At 39.7% G+C, this 24,321-nt stretch overlaps 1 protein-coding gene across 6 annotated transcripts in view; it reads left to right on the top strand.

The window, feature by feature from the left end:
- The window catches only part of REXO5 (RNA exonuclease 5), a 69,850-nt gene that overhangs the window by 17,853 nt on the left and 27,676 nt on the right, over positions 1 to 24,321 (top strand). For all 6 annotated transcript variants that reach the window (XM_027528067.1, XM_027528068.1, XM_027528063.1 and 3 more), the window contains 6 exons: positions 7,170 to 7,258; positions 8,484 to 8,599; positions 12,591 to 12,729; positions 12,872 to 12,966; positions 21,300 to 21,402; positions 23,479 to 23,570. In XM_027528067.1, coding sequence (XP_027383868.1) covers positions 7,170 to 7,258; positions 8,484 to 8,599; positions 12,591 to 12,729; positions 12,872 to 12,966; positions 21,300 to 21,402; positions 23,479 to 23,570 — 634 coding nt within the window. The remainder of the gene's footprint in view (positions 1 to 7,169; positions 7,259 to 8,483; positions 8,600 to 12,590; positions 12,730 to 12,871; positions 12,967 to 21,299; positions 21,403 to 23,478; positions 23,571 to 24,321) is intronic.

Raw genomic sequence — 24,321 nt, 5'->3', positions numbered from 1 at the left:
TGTAGAGGTTTATGTCATCTGCAAACAGTGAGTTTTACTTCTTTTCCATTCTGGATTCCTTTTCTTTCTTTTTCTTCTGTGGCTGCTGCTGCTGCTGCTAAGTCACTTTAGTTGTGTCCGACTCTGTGCGACCCCATGGATGGCAGCCCACCAGGCTCCCCTGTCCCTGGGATTCTCCAGGCAAGAACACTGGAGTGGGTTGCCATTTCCTTCTCCATTGCATGAAAGTGAAAAGTGAAAATGAAGTCACTCAGTCATGTCCAATTCCCAGCAACGCCATGGACTACAGCCTATCAGGCTCCTCCGTCTATGGAATTGTCCAGGCAAGAGTACTGGAGTGGGGTGCCATTGCCTTCTCCATTGCTGTGGCTAGGGCTTCTGAAACTATGTTAAATAGTAGTGGTGAAAGTGGTGAACAAGACTTGTCTTGCTCCTGATTTTAGAGGAAATGCTTTCAATTTTTTGCCATTGAGGATAACGTTTACTATGGGTTTGTCATATATGGCTTTTATTATGTTGAGGTATGTTCCTTCTATGCCTGCTTTCTGGAGAGTTTTTTATCATAAATGAATGTTGAATTTTGTCAACGGCTTTCTCTACGTCTATTGAGATAATCATATAGTTTTTATCTTTCATTTTGTTAATATGGTATATCACATTGATTGATTTGTAAATATTGAAGAATCCTTGCATCTCTGGGATAAAGCCCACTTGGTCATGATGTGTGATCTTTTTAATATATTGTTGGATTCTGTTTGCTAGAATTTTGTTGAGGATTTTTGCATCTATGTTCATCAGTGATATTGGACTGTATATTTCTTTTTCTGTGGCATCTTTGTCTGTTTTTGGTATTAGGATGATGGTGGCCTCATAGAATGAGTTTGGGAATTTACCTTCCTCTGCAATTGTCTAGAAGAGTTTGAGTAGGATAGGTTTTAGCACTTCTGTAATTTTTTGGTGGAATTCACCTGTTGAAGCCATCTGGTCCTGGGCTTTTGTTTGTTGGAAGATTTTTTATTACAGTTTTGATTTCCATGCTTGTGATGGGTCTATTAAGATTTCTTTTTCTTCTTGGTTCAGTTTTGGAAGGTTATACTTTTCTAAGAATTTGTCCATCTCTTCCAAGTTGTCCATTTTATTGGTATATAATTGCTCATGGTAGTCTCTTATGATTGTTTGTATTTCTCTGTTGTCTGTTGTGATTCTTCGTTTTCATTTCTAATTTTATTGATTTGATTCTTCTTTTTTTCTTGATGAGTCTGGCTAACAGTTTGTCTATTTACCTTCTCAAAGAACCCACTTTTAGTTTGTTGATCTTTGGTATAGTCTCCTTTGTTTCTTTTTCATTTATTTCTGCTCTGATTTTTATGATTTCTTTCCTTTTACTAACTTTGGGGTTCTTCTTTTCTTCTTTTCCTAGTTGCTTTAGGTATAAAGTTAGGTTGTTTATTTGATGTTTCTCTTCTTTTTTGAGGTAGGCTTATATTGCTGTGAACCTTCCTCTTAGCACTGCTTTTACTGAATCCCATAGGTTTTGGGTTGTTGTGTTTTCATTTTCATTTGTTTCTATGCATATTTTGATTTCCTTTTTGATTTCTTCCATGATCTGTTGGTATGCAAAAGTGTGTTGTTTAGCCTCCATATGTTTATATTTTTAAATAGTTTTTTCTTGTAGTTGACATCTCATCCTACTGCATTGTGATCATAAAAGATGCCTGAAATGATTTCAATTTTTTAAAATTTACCAAGGCTAGATTTGTGGCCCAGGATGTGATCTATCCTGGAGAATGTTCCGTGTGCACTTGAGAAAAAGGTGAAATTCATTATTTTTGGGTGAAATGCCTTATAGATATCAATTAGGTCTAACTGGTCTATTGTATCGTTTAAAGCTCATGTTTCCTTGCTAATTTTCTGTTTGGTTGATCTGTCCATAGGTGTGAGTGGGGTAGTAAAGTCCCCCACTATTATTGTGTCACTGTTAATTTCCCATTTCATACTCATTAGCATTTGCCTAACATATTGAGGTGCTCCTATGTTGGTTGCATATATATTTATGATTGTTATATCTTCTTCTTGGATTGATCCTTCGATCATTATGTAGTGTCCTTCTTTATCTCTTATCATGGTCTTTATTTCAAGGTCTATTTTATCTGATATGAGTATTGCTACTCCTGCTTTCTTTTGGTCTCCATTTGTATGAAATAACTTTTTCCAGCCCTTCACTTTCAGTCTGTATGTGTCCCTTGGTTTGAGGTGGGTTTCTTGTAGACAACATAAAAAAGGGGTCTTGTTTTTTTATCCATTTGGCCAGTCTTTGTCTTTTGGTTGGAGCATTTAACCCATTTACATTTAACGTAATTATTGATAAGTATGATATCATTACCGTTTACTTTGTTGTTACGGGTTCATTTTTATAAACCTTTTCTGTGTTTCCTGTCTAGAGAAGATACTTTAACATTTGTTGAAGAGCTGGTTTGGTGGTGCTGAATTCTCTCAGCTTTTGCTTGTCTGTAAAGCTTTTAATTTCTCCTTTATATCTGAATGAGATCCTTGCTGGGTAGAGTAATCTTGGTTGTAGGTTATTCTCTTTCATAACTATGTCCTGCTATTCACTTCTGGCTTGAAGAGTTTCTATTGAAAGATCATCTGTTATCCTTATGGGATTCCTCTTGTGTGTTATTTGTTGCTTTTTCCCTTGCTGCTTTTAATATTTGCTCTTTGTGTTGATCTTTGTTAGTTTGATTAATATGTGTCTTGGGGTGTTTTGTCTTGGGTTTATCCGGTTTGGGACTCTCTGAGTTTTTTGGACTTGGGTGGCTATTTCCTTCCCCATTTTGGGAAGTTTTTGACTGTTATCGCCTCAAGTGCTTTCTTATGCCCTTTCTTTTTGTCTTCTTCTTCTGGGACACCTATGATTCGAATGTTGGGGTGTTTAATATTGTCCTAGAGGTCTCTGAGGTTGTCATCATTTAATTCTTTTTTCTGTTTTCCTCTCTGCTTCATTTATTTCCACCATTCTGTCTTCTACCTCACTTATCCTCTCTTCTGCCTCAGTTATTCTACTGTTTGTTCCCTCCAGAGTGCTTTTAATCTCAGTTATTGCATTGTTCATTATTAATTGACTCTTCCTTATTTCTTCTAGGTCTTTGTTAAATATTTCTTGTATCTTCTCAATCCTTGTCTCTAGTCTACTTATCTGTAACTCCATTTTGTTTTCAAGATTTTGGATCATCCTTACCGTCATTCTGAATTCTTTTTCAGGTAGACTCCCTATCTCCTCCTCTTTGGTTTGTCATGTTCCTTCACCTGCTGAATATTTCTCTGCCTTTTTGTTCTGTTTAGATTACTGTGTTTGGGGTGCCCTTTCTGCAGGCTGGAAGTTTGTGGTTCCTCTTAATTGCGAAGTCTGCTCCCTGTGGATGGGGTTGGAACAGTGGCTTGTCAAGTTTTTTTGGTTTGGGGAACTTGCATCTGGGTTCTGGTGGGTGGAGCTGGATCTCTTCTCTCTGGAGTGCAATGAAGTGTCCAGTAGTGAGTTTTGTAGTGTCTATGGGTTTGGCATGGCTTTGGGCAGCTCGTCTTTTAATGTTCAGGGTTGTGTTCCTGTTTTTCTGGAGAATTAGTGTGGTGTGTCTTGGACTAGAACTTATTGGCTCTTGGTTGGAACTTGGTTTCAGTGTAGTTGTGGAGACTTTTGGGTGAGCTCTTGTCTATTAATGTTTCCTGGAGTCAAGAGTTCTCTGATGTTCTAAAGTTTTGGAGTTAAGCTTCCTGCCTCTGGCTTTCAGTCCTTCTCTTACTGTAGCCTCAAGACTTCTCCTTCTGTACAGCACAGAAGATAAAACCCTTAGGTTAATGGTGAAACAATTCTCCATAGCCAGGGACACCAGGGAGATTCACAGAGTTATGTAGAGAAGAGAAGATGGAGGAAGGAGATAGAGTTGACCTTGAGGAGAAAAGGGAGAGTCAAAGGGGAAAGACCAAGCAAGCCAGTAATCAAATCCCTAAGTGAAAATGGATACTGAAGACTAGATTCTTAAAGGTACAGATTTGCTAACAAATATCAAGAAGCAAAGATTAAAAACCTAGAATAGAGGTTAGACTCTCATAAGTACAATATAAAAAATACAAAACAAAATCAATCACAAAAATTAAAAAAAATTATATATATGGAATTTTTTTTAAACTAGGTTTTTTTTTTTTAAGAAAGGTAATAGTAGGCTATAAAAATGAAAGTTAAAGGAGTAATAAAGAACTAAAATTTTTTTAAAAATTAAGAATTGATAATAGTAAAAATATATCTAGGAATTTCTGTGGAGCTGTTGTGAGCAGTGTGGGGTCAGTTCAGTTTCAAATAGTCCCTTGTTCCAGCTTGTACTTGTTCTCAAGTTCTACAGGTGCCCCTCAAATGTGCACAGTCCCAGTATTAACTGCTGAGTTTTAGTCTGATGCACCTGTCACTTCCAGAGTGGATCCTCCTTCTTTATTTTGGCTTCCTCTGTTTGCAGATCTCTTCAGTGTATAATCTCTGCCCTGACACAGTGGTCAAAGGTGGCCACTTATAAATAAGTGGCTCACTTGTTCAGTTGTGTTGTGGGGAGGAAGGGACATTGCAAACAAATACTGCTGGCATGTGTGGGGAGTGCTCATGGTGGATGGACCACACTGGGTTTGCCACAGTCCAAGGTGGCATGTACTTCCCGGGTCTATACTTCTCAGGCTCCAGGGTGCTCTGCAAGGGCGCTGTCCCAAGTGGGCCCTGCATTCCATGCAGTTCCCAGGTCTAAACTGCTCAGGTTCTTGGGTTCTCCATGGGGGGACAGACCCAGATGGGCTGTGCGTTTTGTGCCCTTCCAAGGTCCAAGCAGCTTATGCGAGACCTGGTGCTTGGCTACTACACTGTCCCAGGTGGGCTGTGTGTCTTATTCACCTCCCAGGTCCTGGCTGCTTGGTTTCCCAGGTGTGCAGTGAGAGACAGTCCCAGATATGCCATGTGTCTCCTCTGGGGAGCTGATCTCAGGCTGTGCTACTCCTGGCAGATGTCAACCGTCCAGGATCCCAGGAAGACATGGTTAGCAACTGGGAGCCTGCTCAGTTTGTTGGAAGATGTCTCTGGGGCCAAGATTGCAGCAGCCCCTTGCCTTCCAGCTCTGGCTATCACATGCCTATCTCTCTGCCTTCAGGGAGAGAGAGCCCTATACAGCAGCCAGCAGCTAGCTTGCTGTCCTTTGGTATTTGCTCAATCCTTTGTTATGTGAGCACACCAGGGGTCACCATGTGGTGTTAGAGCCTTTTGAGGGAAAGTTCTTTTTTTTTTTTGTCTCTGTGGAGCCCATGGTTTGGGTTGCTGTCTCACATTAGCTCCCTCAGATTGTCTTCAGGGAATTCAGGCCCAGTCCTCGGCATGAGCCTCTATGCCACTTCTCCATCTCCACTTGTAGTTGCAGTTAGGCACATATTCTGTGGGTTTTGTTTTTTTTTTTTCTCCTGGTTGTGTTGCCCTCTAAGATTCCAAAACTCCCCACAGACATGCCTGTGAGAGGGTTTCCTACTGTTTGGAAACTTCTCCTCCTTCGTGACTCCCTCCCTAGGATGGGTCTCCATCCCTAAATCTTCTGTCTCTGTTTCTGTCTTATATTTTGTCCTACCTGCTTTCAAAGAGATTGGACTGCCTTTGTGGGTGCCTGGTGTCCTTCACAGTGTTCAGAAGTTGTTTTGTAGAAGTTGCTCAACATTCAAATCATCTTTTGATTAATTAGTCGGGGAGAAAGTGGTCTCCCCATCCTATTTCTCCTCTATCTTTGGACCGCTTCCCCCCAAACTGTTTTACAAGGCAGCTGCACCATTTTACATTCCCTCCAGCAATGTATAAGGTTTCCAATTTCTGCACATCCTTACCAACACTTGTTATGCTCTTTTTGATTATACCCATCCTAATGTGAATTAGTATCTCGTTGTGATTTTGGTTCATATTTCTCTGATAGCTGATGATATTGAGCATCTCATTGTATGCTTATTGGCCATTTGTATATCTTTTCAGATCCTTTGTCCATTTTTTAATTGGTCTGTCTTTTTTTATTACTGGAGATCTTTTTGTATTCTGGATACATACATTTCCTTTTAAAATAGATTTACTTAAAGTAAAAAAGCTATTTGTAAGATGGAGTTAACAGTTCATATATCATAGGATTGCCATGAAGATTGAGTTAATGTACCGAAAAAGCTTAGCATGGGGCACATAGTGCTTTAAAAGTTATTTTGTGGTATTATTGATACTAATACTACAGATAAGGAGGTCAGCAAGTACCATGTCTCCAAGATTTGAGAATATTCCTTTCGGGTTAGACTTTTTTGATTCTTTTAATTGTAATCAGTTGGAAATTTCAAGGTACTATGACATAGAAACTGGTCAAAGCTTTTCATACTCCCCTTAGTTTCTTGTCAGATAAAATCTAAGTGTTACCTTTAACTGTTTCAGCCTCTCTCTGAAGGTAGGAATCTTCAGTGATTCAGACACTTTTGGGCTTCTCAGATGAATGTGCCTGATTTATTGACTTAGGAAGGGGTATCCTAAGCCTATATCTGAGTCTCTAGGGAATTTTCAGGCTGGGAGTCTAGAAAATGCGGCACATTTCTAAAAAGAGATCTCAGAGAAATTTTAAGGGTAAGGTTGAGTACTAGAGTGTATATGGTGAATGTTAGTTAAACTTTCGACCTTCAGTGAAATCCTTTTAGATCTCTGCTATGGTGGAATTTCATTCCTTCTTTTTCTTGTTTGTTTAGGAAAGAAAAATACCACATACAGTCATTTGCATACTTTATTCATCCTCTGTTAGTGCATATATGGAAAAGGTCCCATGACTTTGGATTTAGGTACAATTTGTTATTACTAATAAGGAGGAAAAAATTGTTACTTGGTAACTGCAAGGAAGTCTAGGCCCTAGTATCCCCAATAACAGCAGCCTACATTATTCTCCCCAAATATAAAAATGAGTAGATGGATAAAAAATTAAGGACAGAAATTATCTCATTTAATCTTCATATTTCAGGTGTCTAACATAGTGAAATGCCCCACAAATGTGGAGTCTCAGTTTTCCCTGAATAAATATAGGAGTGATATTTACCATTTCTAGTTCTAAAGGTAAATGTTTTATTCCTTTTCCTCCTAGGTTTTCTTGACTGTGAAAACTTTGTACCTACCAAATGTAATGGTTCTGTAACAGACAACAGTCCTCTCTTTGGCCTTGACTGTGAAATGGTAAGTGCTACTTTTGATTTTCAACTGGAGTGTTGCACACTAGGGTCTAGTTATCTTGATTGTGTTCAGTTCTAGCATTCGGTTTAAATAACTGAAAGTGGACCCATTTCATCACGTTTTAGGAAAAGTGAATCTTTGCTTCAGGATAAGGAATAAATATCACATAAGTTTTCTAACTAGTCAATCTAATTTTTGATTATTACTCGAAGTTGATTGCTTCTTTTTTTTTTTTTCTGCACTGAGTGTTGCTGTGTGCAGGCTTTCTCTAGTTGCAGCGAGCAGGGACTACTCTGTAGTTGGAGTGCAAGGGCTTCTTGTGGTGGCTTATCTTGTTGCAGAACATAGACTTTAGGGCACATGAGCTTCAGCAATTGGAGTTCTTGGGCTTAGTTACTCCATAGCAGCATGTGGAATCTTCTCAGACCAGGGACCAAACCCATGTCCCCTGCATTGGCAGGCGAATTCTTAATCACTAGACTACCAGTTGAAGTCTGCTTCTGTCTTTTGCACAGGTTTTTTGTCATTGTTGTCTTGAAGACTTGCCTCAATTACCATTGGTTTGACTTGGTTTTACACATTTGAGATTAGAAGAAGGACTTCCCTGCTTCAGCTTCCTTTGTGTTTTACTTTGTCTAAACCTCCTTTCAAATGCTGTGTATTCCCTCTCACTTAGTGCTCAAGTAATAGTTTCTCAACTCTTAACAGTGGATAAGATCTAAGGATTTGGAGTCATATCAGGGTGTGTATTCTGGCCTTGCCTGTCTCCTTGGACAAACTAATTCCCTAATTCTTCCTCTGCAAAGTGAGGATAATGTTAGAGGCTATTTCATGGGGTTATTATGAGATGGTATATAAAATACCTAGTATTGCATTAGATAATAGTGCATGCTAATAAAAATTACTTTGTAGTGATACTTAGCATGATACTGGGTTGTAGTACACAGTAAGTGGTACAATTATAATTGATGTTATTGTTTCTGTCCCTCTTAAGCACATCCTTCCCAGAAAAATAGTACTGTGTTGGTTATCTTTAGCTATAATAATGTTCAGCAGCCTGCCTAGCTTTAATTTCATTCATATTGGATCTTCTAGTCAGCAAACAGCTGTACTGTTGTCTCAGGGACCCCAGTAGATTTGAATACATGACAGCTGATATAGTCTTAAATAATGAGAGAAAGCAAGAGCTTCCACAGTTTAGCAGCCTAACTACATCCTAATCTTTCAGTGCCTTACATCCAAGGGAAGAGAACTAACACGTATCTCACTGGTTGCTGAAGGAGGCGGCTGTGTTATGGATGAACTTGTTAAACCTGACAACAAGATTGTGGACTACCTCACCAGGTATTTTTAACCCTGCCTCCAGCTCTCAATAGATGTCAGACTAGAGTGGAATGAGACTTACCAGGAATACCCTGTAGCTTCTGTTTAGTTAATTATTATCTCAATTCAGTTCACTTGCTCAGTCGTGTCTGACTCTTTGCGACCCCATGAATCGCAGCACGCCAGGCCTCCCTGTCCATTACTCCCGGAGTTCACTCAGACTCACGTCCATCGAGTCAGTGATGCCATCCAGCCATCTCATCCTCTGTCATCCCCTTCTCCTCCTGCCCCCCATCCCTCCCAGCATCAGAGTCTTTTCCAATGAGTCAGCTCTTCGCATGAGGTGGCCAAAGTATTGGAGTTTCAGCTTTAGCATCATTCCTTCTAAAGAAATCCCAGGGCTGATCTCCTTCAGAATGGACTGGTTGGATCTCCTTGAAGTCCAAGGGACTCTCAAGAGTCTTCTCCAACACCACAGTTCAAAAGCATCAATTCTTCAGTGCACAGCCTTCTTCACAGTCCAACTCTCACATCCATACATGACCACAGGAAAAACCATAGCCTTGACTAGACGAACCTTTGTTGGCAAAGTGATGCCTCTGCTTTTCAATATGCTATCTAGGTTGGTCATAACTTTCCTTCCAAGGAGTAAGCGTCTTTGAATTTCATGGCTGCAATCACCATCTGCAGTGATTTTGGAGCCCCCAAAAATAAAGTCTGACACTGTTTCCACTGTTTCTCCATCTATTTCCCATGAAGTGATGGGACCAGATGCCATGATCTTAGTTTTCTGAATGTTGAGCTTTAAGCCAACTTTTTCACTCTCCACTTTCACTTTCATCAAGAGGCTTTTGAGTTCCTCTTCACTTTCTGCCATAAGGGTGGTGTCATCTGCGTATCTGAGGTTATTGATAATTTCTCTCAGCAATCTTGATTCCAGCTTGTGTTTCTTCCAGCCCAGCGTTTCTCATGGTGTACTCTGCATATAAGTTAAATAAGCATGGTGACAATATACAGCCTTGACATACTCCTTTTCCTATTTGGAACCAGTCTGTTGTTCCATGTCCAGTTCTAACTGTTGCTTCCTGACCTGCATACAAATTTCTCAGGAGGCAGGTAAGGTGGTCTGGTATTCCCATCTCTTTCAGAATTTTCCACAGTTTATTGTGAGCCACACAGTCAAAGGCTTTGGCATAGTCAATAAAGCAGAAATAGGTGTTTTTCTGGAACTCTCTTGCTTTTTCCATGATCCAATGGATGTTGGCAATTTGATCTCTGGTTCCTCTGCCTTTTCTAAAACCAGCTTGAACATCAGGAAGTTCACAGTTCACATACTGCTGAAGCCTGGCTTGGAGAATTTTGAGCATTACTTCACTAGCGTGTGAGATGAGTGCAATTGTGCGGTAGTTTGAGCATTCTTTGGCATTGCCTTTCTTTGGGATTGGAATGAAAACTGACCTTTTCCAGTCCTGTGGCCACTGCTGAGTTTTCCAAATTTGCTGGCATATTGAGTGCAGCACTTTCACAGCATCATCTTTCAGAATTTGGAATAGCTCAACGGGAATTCCATCACCTCCACTAGCTTTGTTCGTAGTGATGCTTTCTAAGGCCCACTTGACTTCACATTCCAGGATGTCTGGCTCTATTATTATCTACTGCTGCTGCTGCTAAGTGGCTTCAGTCGTGTCTGACTGTGCGACCCCATAGACGGCAGCCCACCAGGCTCCCCCGTCCCTGGGATTCTCCAGGCAAGAACACTGGAGTGGGTTGCCATTTCCTTCTCCAATGCATGAAAGTGAAAAGTGAAAGTGAAGTCGCTCAGTCGTATCCGACTCTTAGCGACCCCATGGAGAGCAGCCTACCAGGCTCCTCCATCCATGGGATTTTCCAGGCAAGGGTACTGGAGTGGGGTGCCATTGCCTTCTCCATATTATTATCTACTTACTATCAAAGAAAAGGCTGGGGTACCACAACTGTAAATTTTAATACTGAAATTGTACGATGTTGGTATATAATGCTCTTATCATTCTTGCACTTTAATTTTCCTTTGACTTTATTATTTTTTTTTTTTAATTTTCCTATGACTTTAAATCACCAGAATATTATCTTCCTTGTCATGGAATCTGACAGTTGTAGCAACTGCCAAATATCTTTGCTCTCTGATAAGACCCCATCTGAAAAATCTATAAATCATCTTTTGGTTGTCAAATGATCTTAGACCTTAATCTCCCTTGGCCCCAGAAACTAAAATGAAACTAAGTTTTTCCACAGCAGAAATTTGAAGTTAAAAATTTTTTTTTATCATTCCAAAGATAAGCATGCAGTTTCAGAATATACACAGTACTGTGATTAGGCAAAGAAAAGCCAGGAAATATTACTGTTGTTGCCCATTGTAGTTACATCTATCAGTTCATGCTCACTTAGGCACAGAGAGGCCATGATAATGATAAAGACTGCCCTATTAGTAACAAGACAATTACACGATATTGTTAGGGAACAGTCATATGTAACAAAGCTGTATGTATAAACATGTTTGTCATAGTATTGCAAAAATATGGGAATATAAATGTAGGGGGTTGGTTAAAATGAAAATGAGGGGTTGGTTAAAATGTTATATCTACTCTAACCATTTAAAAGGATGTGCTGAAATAGATTTATTGATATGAAAACTTGTTCCTGACATATAGAAAGTGTTATGTTTATATTATACAGTAATATGCATTATGATATCCCATGTGGCTTGTGGCATCTTAGTTCCCCAATCAGGGATCAAATCTGGCCCACTGCAGTGAAAGCAGGGAATCTTAACCTCTGAACCACCAGGGTAGTCCCATGATAACATTTTAAAATTGTTATTTATTTATTTATTTTTAGTTGGAGGACAATTGCTCTACAATATTGTGTTGGTTTTTGCCATACATCAACATGAGTCAGCCATAGGCACACATATGTCCCCTTCCTTGTGAATCTCTCTCCCACCTTCTACCTCATCCCATCCTACTAGGTAGTCACAGAACACTGGATTTGCACTCCCTTTATTATACAGCAGATACCCATCAGCAATCTATTTTACATATGGTAATATATATGTTTCCATGCTACTCTCTATTCAACCCACACTCTCCTTTTCACCATGTCCACAAGTCTGTTCTTTATGTCTGTGTCTCCATTGCTGCCCTGCAAATAGGTTCAACAGTACCATATTTCTAGATTGTATACATATGAATTAATATATGATATTTGTTTATCTTTTTCTGACTTACTTCACTCTGTATAATAGACTCTATGTTCATCCACCTCATTAGAACTGACTCAAATGCATTCATTTTTATGGGTGAATAATATTCCATTCTATATATGTATCACACCTTCTTTATCCATTCATCTGTCCATGAACATCTTAAGTTGCTTCCATGTCCTATCATAAATAGTGCTGCAATGAACATTTGGGGTATATGTGTCTTTTTCAATTATGGTTTTCTTAGGGTTATATGCCTAGTAATGGGATTGTTGAGTCCTATGGTAGTTTTATCTCTAGTTTTTTAAGGTATCTCCATACTGTCTTCCATAGGGGCTGTATCAATTTATATTCCTACCAACAGTACAAAAGTGTTCCTTTTCTCCATACTCTCTCCAGGATTTATTGTTTGTAGATTTTTGGATGATGGCCATTCTGACAGGTGCATTTCTCAAATAATGAGCCATGTTGAGCACTTTTTCATGTACTTATTAGCCATTGCATTTTTATAAAAATGAAACATACATGAATATATATGTATCAAAAAATATGAAAGGGTATTAAAGTGTAAAAAGTGATCTCTGGGTAGTGGGATTATAGGCAGTTTTTAATTTCTTCTTTGTTTATTTTCAGTCTTATTACACTGAGCATTTATTAATGTTTTATCAATTTTTTAAAATATTCTTTTCGAAGTAGCTTTCCAGGGAGGGAAACTTAGTAATATCCTGGTTTGTCTATTTCTCTGTTTTTTTTTGTTGTTGTTGTTGTTTAAAGTTTCTCTGGAATCACAAAGAAGATTCTTAACCCAGTGACAACCAAACTCAAAGATGTACAGAGACGGTTGAAGATCCTTCTTCCTCCTGATGCTGTCTTAGTGGGCCACTCCTTAGATTTAGATCTCAGAGCACTGAAAGTGAGTATCTGATTTAGGACTTAGTTTTTCTAGCATATGAGCCTGTTATATCTATCTTAGATCTAAAGCCTTCTGTTCCCCAGTCCACTTATTTTTTCCTTTAACATAGGATGCTACTCATTCTATTCTCTTTTCTCCTCAGATGATACATCCATATGTTATTGATACATCATTGCTTTATGTCAGAGAGCAGGGCAGAAGATTTAAGCTCAAGTTCTTAGCCAAAGCTATTTTGGGGTAAGTTTTTTTGAATATTATAATATTATCCTGATAGACGGCATATAAGTTAGCATATTGTGTCTTATTTAAAGCATATTGCAAAAGGTCAGCCTCTCTGCTCTTCCTCTCTCTTAGTTTGTAAACATTATTAGGAATTCTGAGATCCTAACTTCAGAGAGAAGTATGACACATAAATGAAAAAACTTTGGGAATACAAAAAGGAGTTGCATTCGTAGCTGAAGGTTGATGGATAGAACTGGACAGAAAAGGCAGAAAAGTTACCCAAAAGTTTGAAACATAACATTCCTATATTGATAGTATCCTAGTACGTACAAATACATGTATAATGATGTTCATTATAGTGCGGTTTAAAATAGCCCTCAAATCTTCAGATATTCTACAAGACTAGTTAAATAAATTATGGTTAGTTGTATAACTGATGCTTTGTTATTGAATGTGATGATATGTGCTAATAGTTCAGTTCAGTTGCTCAGTGTGTCCGACTCTTTGTGACCCCATGGACTGCAGCACACCAGGCCTCCCTGTCCATCACTAGTTCCTGGAGTTTACTCAAACTCATGTCCATTGAGTCAGTGATGGCACCCAACCATCTCATCCTCTGTCATCCCCTTCTCCTCCCACCTTCAATCTTTCCCAGCATCAGGGTCTTTTCAAATGAGTCAGTTCTTTGCAGCATGTGGCCAAAGTATTGGAGTTTCAGCTTCAGCATTACTCCTTCCAATGAATATACAGGACTGATTTCCTTTAGGATGGACTGGTTGGAACTCCTTGCTGTCCAAGTGACTCTTAAGAGTCTTCTCCAATACCACAGTTCAAAATCATCAATTCTTCAGTGCTCAGCTTTCTTTAGAGTCCAACTCTTACATCCATACATGAATACTAGAAAAACCATAGCTTTGACTAGATGGACCTTTGTTGGCAAAGTAATGTCTCTGCTTGTTAATACACTCTCCAGATTGGTCATAACTTGTCTTCCAAGAAGCAAATATCTTTTAATTTCATGGCTGCAGTCACCATCTGCAGTGATTTTTACTGTGACTGTTGATGGAAGTAAAGTCTGATGTTATCAAGAGCAATATCTCATAGAAACCTGGAACATTAGGTCCATGAATGAAGACAAATTGGAAGTGGTCAAACAGGAGATGGCAAGAGTGAACATCGACATTTTAGGAATCAGTGAACTAAAATGGACTGGAATGGGTAAATTTAACTCAGATGACCATTATATCTACTACTGTGGGCAAGAATCCATGAGAAAAAATGGAGTAGCCATTATAGTCAACAAAAGAGTCTGAAATGCAGTACTTGGATGCAATTTCAAAAATGACAGAATGATCTCAGTTCATTTCCAAGGCAAACCATTCAATATCACAGTAAACCCAAGTTTAGCCCTGACCAGTAATGCTGAAGAACCTTAAGTTGAATGGTTCTGTTGAAGACCTATAAGACCTTCTAGAACTAACACCCCCAAAAGATGCCCTTTTCATTATAGGGGACTGGAATGCAAAAGTAGGAAGTCAAGAGATACCTGGAGTAAAGGCAAATTTGGCCTTGGAATACAGAATGAAGCAGGGCAAAGGCTGATAGAGTTTTGCCAAGAGAATGCACTGATCATAGCAACACCCTCTTCCAAAAACTCAAGAGAAGACTCTATACATGGACATTACCAATTGGTCAATACCGAAATCAGATTGATTATATTCTTTGCAGCCAAAGATGAAGAAGCTCTATACAGTCAGCAAAAACAAGACTGTAAGCTGACTGTGGCTCAGATCATGAACTCCTTATTGCCAAATTCAGACTTAAATTTAAGGAAGTAGGGAAAACCACTAGACCATTCATGTATGACCTATATCTTACGATTATACAGTGGAAGTGACAAATAGATTCAAGGGATTAGATCTGATAGAGTGCCTGATGAACTGTGGATGGAGGTTCGTGACATTGTAGAGGAGGCAGTGATCAAAAGCATCACCAAGAAAAAGAAATGAAAAAGGCAGAATGGTTGTCTGAGGAGGCCTTTTAAATAGCTATGAAAAGAAGCAAAAGGCAAAGGAGAAAAGGAAAGATATCAGCATCAGAATGCAGAGTTCCAAAGAATAGCAAGCAGACCTAAGAAAGTCTTCCTCAGGGATTAATGCAAAGAAATAAAGGAAAACAATAGAATGGGAAAGACTAGAAATGTCTTCAAGAAAATTAGAGATACCAAGGGAAGATTTCATGCAAAGATGCCCACAATAAAGGACAGAAATGGTATGGATCTCTCAGAAGCAGAAGATATTAAGAAGAGGTAGCAAGAATACACTGAAGAACTATACAATAAAGATCTTCACAACCCAGATAATCACGATCATGTGATCACTCACCTAGAGCGATCCTGAAATGCGAAGTCAAGTGGGCCTTAGGAAGCATCACTATGAACAAAGCTAGTGGAGGTGATGGAATCCCAGTTGAGTTATTTCAAATCCTAAAAGATGATGCTGTGAAAGTGCTGCCGTCAATATGTCAACAAATTTGGAAAACTCAGCAGCAGCCACAAGACTGGAAAAGGTTAGTTTTCATTCCAATCCCAAAAAAAGGCAATGCCAAAGAATGCTTAATCTACCACACAGTTGTACTCATCTCACATGGTAGCAAAGTAATGCTCAAAATCCTCCAAACCAGGCTTCAACAGTACATGAACCATGAACTTCCAGATGTTCAAGCTGGATTTAGAAAAGGCAGAGGAACCAGAGATCAAATTGCCAAAATCTGTTGGATCATCAAAAAAGCAAATGAGTTCCAGAAAAACATCTATTTCTGCTTTATTGACTATGCCAAAGCCTTTGACTGTGTGGATCATAATAAACTGTGGAAAATTCTTCACGAGATAGGAATCCCAGACCACCTGACCAGCCTCCTGAGAAATATATATGCAGGTCAAGAAGCAACAGTTAGTACTGGACATAGAACAACGGACTGATTCCAAATCGGGAAAGGAGTACATCAAGGCTGTATATTGTCACCCTGCTTATTTAAGTTATATACAGAGTACATCATGAGAAATGTGGGACTGGATGAAGCACAAGCTGGAATCAAGATTGCTGGGAGAAATATCAAGAACCTCAGATGTGCAGATGACACCACACTTATAGCAGAAAGCAAAGAAGAACTAGAGAGCCTCTTGATGAAAGAGGAGAGTGAAAAAGTAGGCTTAAAGCTCAACATTTAGAAAACTAAGATCTTGGCTTCTGGTCCCATCACTTCATGGCAAATAGATGGGGAAACAGTGACAGATTTTATTTTTTTGTGCTCTAAAATCACTGCAGATGGTGGCTCCAGCTATGAAATGTGCAATAAAGGGATGTCTAAGATGTTACTGTTCATGGGGTTCTCAAGGCAAGAATACTGAAGTGGTTTGCCATTCCCTTCTCCAGTGGACCACATTCTGTCGGATCTCTCCACCATGACCTGCCCATCTTGGGTCGCCACACGGGCATGGCTTAGTTTCTTTGAGTTAGACAAGGCTGTGGTCCTAGTGTGATTAGATTGACTAGTTTTCTGTGAGTATGGTTTCAGTGTGTCTGCTCTCTGAGGCCCTCTTGCAACACCTACCATCTTGGGTTTCTCTTACCTTGGGCGTGGGGTATCTCTTCATGGCTGCTCCAGCAAAGTGCAGCCAATGCTCCTTACCTTGGACGAGGGGTATCTCTTCACTGCCACCCTTCTTGACCCTCAACGTGGGATAGCTCCTCTAGGCCCTTCTGTGCCCGTGCAGCCACGGCGTGGGGTTGGTCCTCCCGGCCACTGCCCCTGGCCTCGGGCGTGGGGTTCCTCCTCCCACCCGCCACCCCTGGCCTCGGGCTTAAGGGCATGGGGTATCTCCTCCCGGCCACCACCCCTGACCTCGGACGTGGGGTAATTCGTCTCGTCTCCGCCCCTGACCTCGGACATGGGGTAGCTCCTCTGGGCCATTCCTGCGCCATGGCAGTCTGGCACTCTCGGCTGCTGCCCCTGACCTCGGACATGGGGTAACTCCTCTCTGCCACGCTTTGGCGTGCCCGTCTCAGCCGCCTGCGCTTTAGCGCACCTGTCACAGCTGCCTGCGCTTTAGCGCACCCGAACAGTATGAAAAGACAAAATGATAGGATACTGAAAGAGAAACTACCCAGGTCAGTAGGTGCCCAATATGCTACTAGAGACAGTGGAGAAATAACTCCAGAAAGAATGAAGGGATGGAGCCAAAGCAAAAAGAATACCCAGCTGTGGATGTGACTGGTCATAGAAGCAAGGTCTGATGCTGTAAAGAGCAATATTGCATAGGAACCTGGAATGTCAAGTCCATGAATCAAGGCAAATTGGAAGTGGTCAAACGAGATGGCAAGAGTGAATGTCGACATTCTAGGAATCAGCGAACTGAAATGGACTGGAATGGGTGAATTTAACTCAGATGACCATTATATCTACTACTGCGGGCAGAAATCCCTCAGAAGAAATGGAGTAGCCATCATGGTCAACAAAAGAGTTCAAAATGCACTACTTGGATGCAATCTCAAAAATGACAGAATGATTTCTGTTCATTTCCAAGGCAAACCATTTAATGTCACAGTAATCTAAGTCTATGCCCCAACCAGTAATGCTGAAGAAGCTGAAGTTGAACAGTTCTATGAAGACCTACAAGACCTTTTAGAACACACCAAAAAAAGATGTCCTTTTCATTATAGGGGACTGGAATGCAAAAGTAGGAAGTCAAGAAACACCTGGAGTAACAGGCAAATTTCGCCTTGGAATACGGAATGAAGCAGGGCAAAGACTAATAGAGTTTTGCCAAGAAAATGCACTGGTCATAACAAACTCACTCTTCCAGCAACACAAGAGAAGACTCTATACATGGACATCACCAGATGGTCAACACCAAAATCAGATTGATTATATTCTTTGCAGCCAAAGATGGAGAAGCTCTATACAGTCAGCAAAAACAAGACCAGGAGCTGACTGTGGCTCAGACCATGAATTCCTTATTGCCAAATTCAGACTTAAATTGAAGAAAGTAGGGAAAACCACTAGACCATTCAGGTATAACCTAAATCAAATCCCTTATGATTATACAGTGGAAGTGAGAAATAGATTTAATGGCCTGGATCTGATAGATAGAGTGCCTGATCAGCTATGGAAGGAGGTTGGTGACATTGTACAGGAGACAGGGATCAAGACCATTCCCATGGAAAAGAAATGCAAAAAAGCAAAATGGCTGTCTGGGGAGGCCTTACAAATAGCTGTGAAAATAAGAGAAGCGAAAAGAAAAGGAGAAAAGGAAAGATATAAACATCTGAATGCAGAGATCCAAAGAATAGCAAGAAGAGATAAGAAAGCCTTCCTCAGTGATCAATGCAAAGAAATAGAGGAAAACAACAGAATGGGAAAGACTAGAGATCTCTTCAAGAAAATCAGAGATACCAAAGGAACATTTCATGCAAAGATGGGCTCGATAAAGGACAGAAATGGTATGGACCTAACAGAAGCAGAAGATATTAAGAAGAGATGGCAAGAATACACAGAAGGACTGTACAAAAAATATCTTCATGACCCAGATAATCACGATGGTGTAATCACTGACCTAGAGCCAGACATCCTGGAATGTGAAGTCAAGTGGGCCTTAGAAAGCATCACTACGAACAAAGCTAGTGGAGGTGATGGAATTCCAGTTGAGCTATTTCAAATCCTGAAAGCTGATGCTGTGAAAGTGCTGCACTCAATGCCAGCAAATTTGGAAAACTCAGCAGTGGCCACAGGATTGGCAAAGGTCAGTTTTCATTCCAAACCCAAAGAAAGGCAGTGCCAAAGAATGCTCAAACTACTGCACAATTGCACTCATCTCACACGCTAGTAAAGTAATGCTCAAAATTCTCCAAGCCAGGCTTCAGCAGTATGTGAACTGTGAACTTCCTGATGTTCAAGCTGGTTTTAGAAAAGGCAGAGGAACCAGAGATCAAATTGCCAACATCCATTGGATCATGGAAAAAGCAAGAGAGTTCCAGAAAAACACCTATTTCTGCTTTATTGACTATGCCAAAGCCTTTGACTCTGTGGATCACAATAAACTGTGGAAAATTCTGAAAGAGATGGGAATACCAGACCACCTGATCTGCCTCTTGAGAAATTTGTATGCAGGTCAGGAAGCAACAGTTAGAAATGGACATGGAACAACAGACTGGTTCCAAATAGGAAGAGGAGTATGTCAAGGCTGTATATTGTCACCATGCTTATTTAACTTATATGCAGAGTACACCATGAGAAACGCTGGACTGGAAGAAACACAAGCTGGAATCAAGATTGCCGAGAGAAATATCAATAACCTCAGATATGCAGATGATACCACCCTTATGGCAGAAAGTGAAGAGGAACTCAAAAGCCGCCTGATGAAAGTGAAAGTGGAGAGTGAAAAAGTTGGCTTAAGGCTCAACATTCAGAAAACGAAGATCATGGCATCCAGTCCCATCACTTCATGGGAAATAGATGGGAAACAGTGGAAATAGTGTCAGACTTTATTTTTCTGGGCTCCAAAATCACTGCAGATAGTGACTGCAGCCATGAAATTAAAAGACACTTACTCCTTGGAAAGAAAGTTATGACCAACCTAGATAGCGTATTCAAAAGCAGAGACATTACTTTGCCAACAAAGGTTCGTCTAGTCAAGGCTAATGTTTTTCCTGTGGTCATGTGTGGATGTGAGAGTTGGACTGTGAAGAAGGCTGAGCGCCGAAGAATTGATGCATTTGAACTGTGGTGTTGGATAAGACTCTTGAGAGTCGCTTGGACTGCAAGGAGATCCAACCAGTCCATTCTAAAGATCAGCCCTGGGATTTCTTTGGAAGGAATGATGCTAAAGCTGAAGCTCCAATACTTTGGCCCCCTCATGCGAAAAGTTGACTCATTGGAAAAGACTCTGATGCTGGGAGGGATCGGGGGCAAGAGGAGAAGGGGACGACAGAGGATGGGATGGCTGGACAGCATCACTGACTCAATGGACATGAGTGAACTCCAGGAGTTGGTGATGGACAGGGAGGCCTAGTGTGCTGCGATTCATGGGGTCGCAAAGAGTCGGACACGACTGAGTGACTGATCTGATCTGAAGATGTTACTGAGAAAAAATCTGGGTATTATTCTCCAATTTATAGATTAATCTCCATAAAATGGAGTTTCAGAAGAAGATTCAAAGATTTTGAGATATTGATATGATGTAGCTGTATGAGTGAGTAAAGTCGCTCAGTCGTGTCTGACTCTTTGTGACCCCATGGACTGTAGCCTAACCAGGTTCCTCCATCCATGGGATTTTTCAGGCAAGAATACTGTAGTGAGTTGCCATTTACTTCTCCAGGATATCTTCCTGACCCTGGGGTTGAACCCAGGTCTCCCACATTGTAGGTAGATGCTTTACTGTCTGAGCCACCAGGGAAGATATGTATTTTTACAAATTTTTTAAAATAATGAGACTTCTCTGGCATTTCGGTGCTTCCAATGGAGGGGGCACAGGCACCATCCTTGGTCAGGGAACTAAGACCCATATGCCACACAGTGCAGTCAAAAAATTTAAATAAAGAACTTTTAAGTATATAACAGACATGCGTGCATGCATGCAGAGTTGCTTCAGTTGTGTCCCTGACACAACTGTGTTACAGTTGTGACCCTGTGGACCGTAGCCCACCCGGGGTCTCTATCCATGGCATTCTCCTGGCAAGAATACTGGAGTGGGTTGCCATGCCCTTTTCCAGGGGATTTTCCCAACCCAGGGTTTGAACCTATGTCTCTTAACTCTACCTGCATTTTTAGGAGTGTTCTTTACCGCTAGCGCCACCTGGGAAGGCTGTATATTAGACACTTGTATACAAATAGAAAATTTCTGGAAGATAACTTTAAAACCACAGCTATATCTAAGAAATGAGACAAGGGATTGCCTAGGGAGTGAACCAGAGACTTTTTATTAAATAGCCATTGATGATGTGCTTACTGTAGACAAAGCCATTCCTGATCATTCTGTATTCTCAGAACCTTTCAGATCTTGGCATTAAGGAATAAACGAATCTTGATTGTTGTGATTCAAATCTAATTACTGGGATGCTAAAATTTTACATGTAGCTAGAACTTTGGGGTAGTTGAATGAATCTGTCATTAAAAATGCTCTCAGAACTTTCCTGGCCTTCCAGTGGTTAAAACTCCATGCTTCCAATGTAGGGGGTGTGGGTTCAATCCCTGGTTGAGGAATTCCACATGCCGCACCTCACAGCCACAAAATTAAAAAAAAAAAAAAAAAGAATGCTCCCAGTTATCTCAATTTTACCTTGACTTTCCAGGAAGGATATACAGTGTCCAGATAGGCTTGGTCATGATGCTACAGAAGATGCTAGAACAACCCTTGAATTGGCTCGATATTTCCTCAAGTATGGCCCAAAGAAGGTTAGTATCTTTGCTTTCCTTAAACTTATGAGACTAGAACAGTGTCACAAACCACCATATCCTATTTCTTTACAAAAATGGGAGTGTAATTCAAGGTGAACATATATTTGAAATTAAGATGTGTATCACTAGCATAATATAATGGTTAAATGTCTCTGAAGTTAGACTTAACCTGTTTTTCAGTAGGTGAAATGGTATATATTATAGGTGAAATGATATGTGATATCTAAGGCAATTTCTCTGAAGAACTTTAGTTTCTAGTTTTTAGTTTCTAGATCTGTAAAATGGGAACACACTTCTCTGGGATATTGGTGAGGGTAAATGAGATATTATATAGTACAATGCTCTTAGCACAGTGCCATGAATATATTAAGCACCATAAAGTGGTATTAATCATTATAGTTGATAGAATTCCAGTGGTTAAGACTCTGTGCTTCCATTGCAGGGGGCATGGGTTTTATCCCTGTTTAGGGAACTAAAGATCCTGCATGCTACTTTTAAGTCACTGTAACTGATGTTAATAATTGTGATAATTATAAATATCTACATAGATTTTTGCTCTCTTGGGGTAGCACTGTTTCAACAGCAGTTGCCACTTGACTTCTAGGAAGAACTGCATATCACTTGAGTAAAATCTAAGGAAATCTGAATTAAGCATAGGCTTTAGTTAATAACACACTGGAAAAGAATCTATAAAAGAATGGATATGTGAAAAAAAAAAAAAAGAATGGATATGTGTAACTGATTCACTTTGGTATAAATAGAAACTAACACAACATTGTAAATCAACTATACTCAAATAAAAAATTTAAAAAGAAAAAACTAACATCAATAATTGTGCCAAATATATAATACTAATCTAAGATATTAATAATAGTCGAAAATGGCAGTTGAATATGCTTGGGAACTCTATATTCTCTTTATAATTTTTCTGCAAATCTAAAATGATTCTAAGTAAGAAAACTTGTATCTCTATACACGAAAACTCCCAAAGGGCTCTCACTTTATGCAAAGAGAATAAACTAGAATACTTTTAATAATTTTGTATTAATATAATAAAGTCTTTTTTTCTTCATATTGCCATGAAAACTATTCTTTTATAGTTTCAAAAGATTGCATGTTTACAGAGAAGTAAGTTTTAAGTGACTTGGGAATGAATGAATTGTCACTGCTTTTCACTTAGCCCCGCTTGGTCCTTTCCCATATTCATGTTACATCAGCAGCTGGTAACAGATTGCCATTCCTGGCTAAGCAGCCAGACGCGATCTGGTAAGTATTGAACCCAGTCTAGGACTGTGGCATCAGCAAAGTTCACTGTCTACAGAAGCAAAGAACACCATTTGAGTAGGTTTTTCAGGTTTGAGCATTTTGTTTGTTTTGTTTTTTAGCCTCAAATACTTTCAGTTCAGTTCAGTTACTCAGTCATGTCTGACTCTTTGCGACCCCATGAACCGCAGCACGCCAGGCCTCCCTGTCCATCACCAACTCCTGGAGTTTACTCAGACATATGTCCATTGAGTCGGTGATGCCATCCCACCATCTCATCCTCTGTTGTCCCCTTCTCTTCCCGCCTTCAATCTTTCCCAGCATCAGGGTCTTTTCAAATGAGTCATTTCTTCACAACAGGTGGTCAAAGTATTGGAGTTTCAGCTTCAGCATCAGTCCTTCCAATGAATATTCAGGACTGATTTCCTTTAGGATGGACTGGTTGGATCTCCTTGCATTCCAAGGGACTCTGAAGAGTCTTCTCCAACACCACAGTTTAAAAGCATCAATTCTTTGGCTCTCAGCTTTCTTTATAGTCCAACTCTCACATCCATACATGACTACTGGAAAAACCATAGCCTTGACTAGATGGACCTTTGTTGGCAAAGTAATGTCTTTGCTTTTTAATATGCTGTCTAGGTTGGTCATAATTTTCCTTCCAAGGAGTAAGCGTCTTTTAATTTCACCATCTGCAGTGATTTTGGAGCCCAAAAAAGTAGTCTGACACTGTTTCCACTGTTTCCCCATCTATTTGCCATCAAATACTTTACAAGATACTAAATGATTTTTACCACTTTATTTTCTTTTAAGATTGCAGAACTAAATCTGGAGGCACTATTTAGTTACCAGGAAAGCCAAGAGCCAAGAAATACAGCAGAAGGAGTTCAGCGGCTAAACACAAGGTAATATTTTTCAGTTCTAAATAGTTACAAAGATAAATGGAGTATCTGATTGCTTATTTAACAACAAAACCTAGCAATTTCTTTTCTCCTTTTGAGTCTATTGAGAAATGTTTATCAATAATATGAGTAACATTCTTCCATTACAGAAACTATGGAGGGAAAACTACCATCTACTTCCCTGAATAGCATGCTTTTCTAATTTTCTGAATATATTGACGTGTCTTAAAATAACTCATTTTACCAAAAAAGTGAGACATTGAAATAACATTGAACTAAGTAGCATGAGAGGAGATATAGACTAGTGAGTATTTTGATTAAAGGAGTCAGCTATAGTCTTGATGTCTTGCCCAGATTGGGGAAAATACAAACAAAAAACAGATTCAGAAGGGATTTGTCTTTGCAGCCTAATAAATATATCAGATCCTTACAATCTAGCCTAAACTTTGATAAAGAGCTTTGAATATATTTTTGTTTATCCTTCCTCTCCCTGAATCAAGAGCAGCAATGACAAATATGATTTCTATAGTGGTGGAAATGTTCTGTAACTGTGCTATCCACACGTGTAAACCTTTTAGTACACGTGACTACTGCAATTAAGAAACTGAATTTTCATTTTATTTAATTTTAATTAAAATAACCACATGTTGCTAATTGGTACCATGTTAGACAGTACAAGTATAAAGAAGTAACTCTTGGGTTAGTAACTCTTGGGTTATTCCTAACCTCTTAACCTTGGGTTATTCCTTAACCT

Source organism: Bos indicus x Bos taurus, chromosome 25 (genome assembly GCF_003369695.1).
Source record: "Bos indicus x Bos taurus breed Angus x Brahman F1 hybrid chromosome 25, Bos_hybrid_MaternalHap_v2.0, whole genome shotgun sequence".
NCBI lineage: Eukaryota > Metazoa > Chordata > Mammalia > Artiodactyla > Bovidae > Bos > Bos indicus x Bos taurus.
This window is presented reverse-complemented; position numbering and strand designations above follow the sequence as displayed.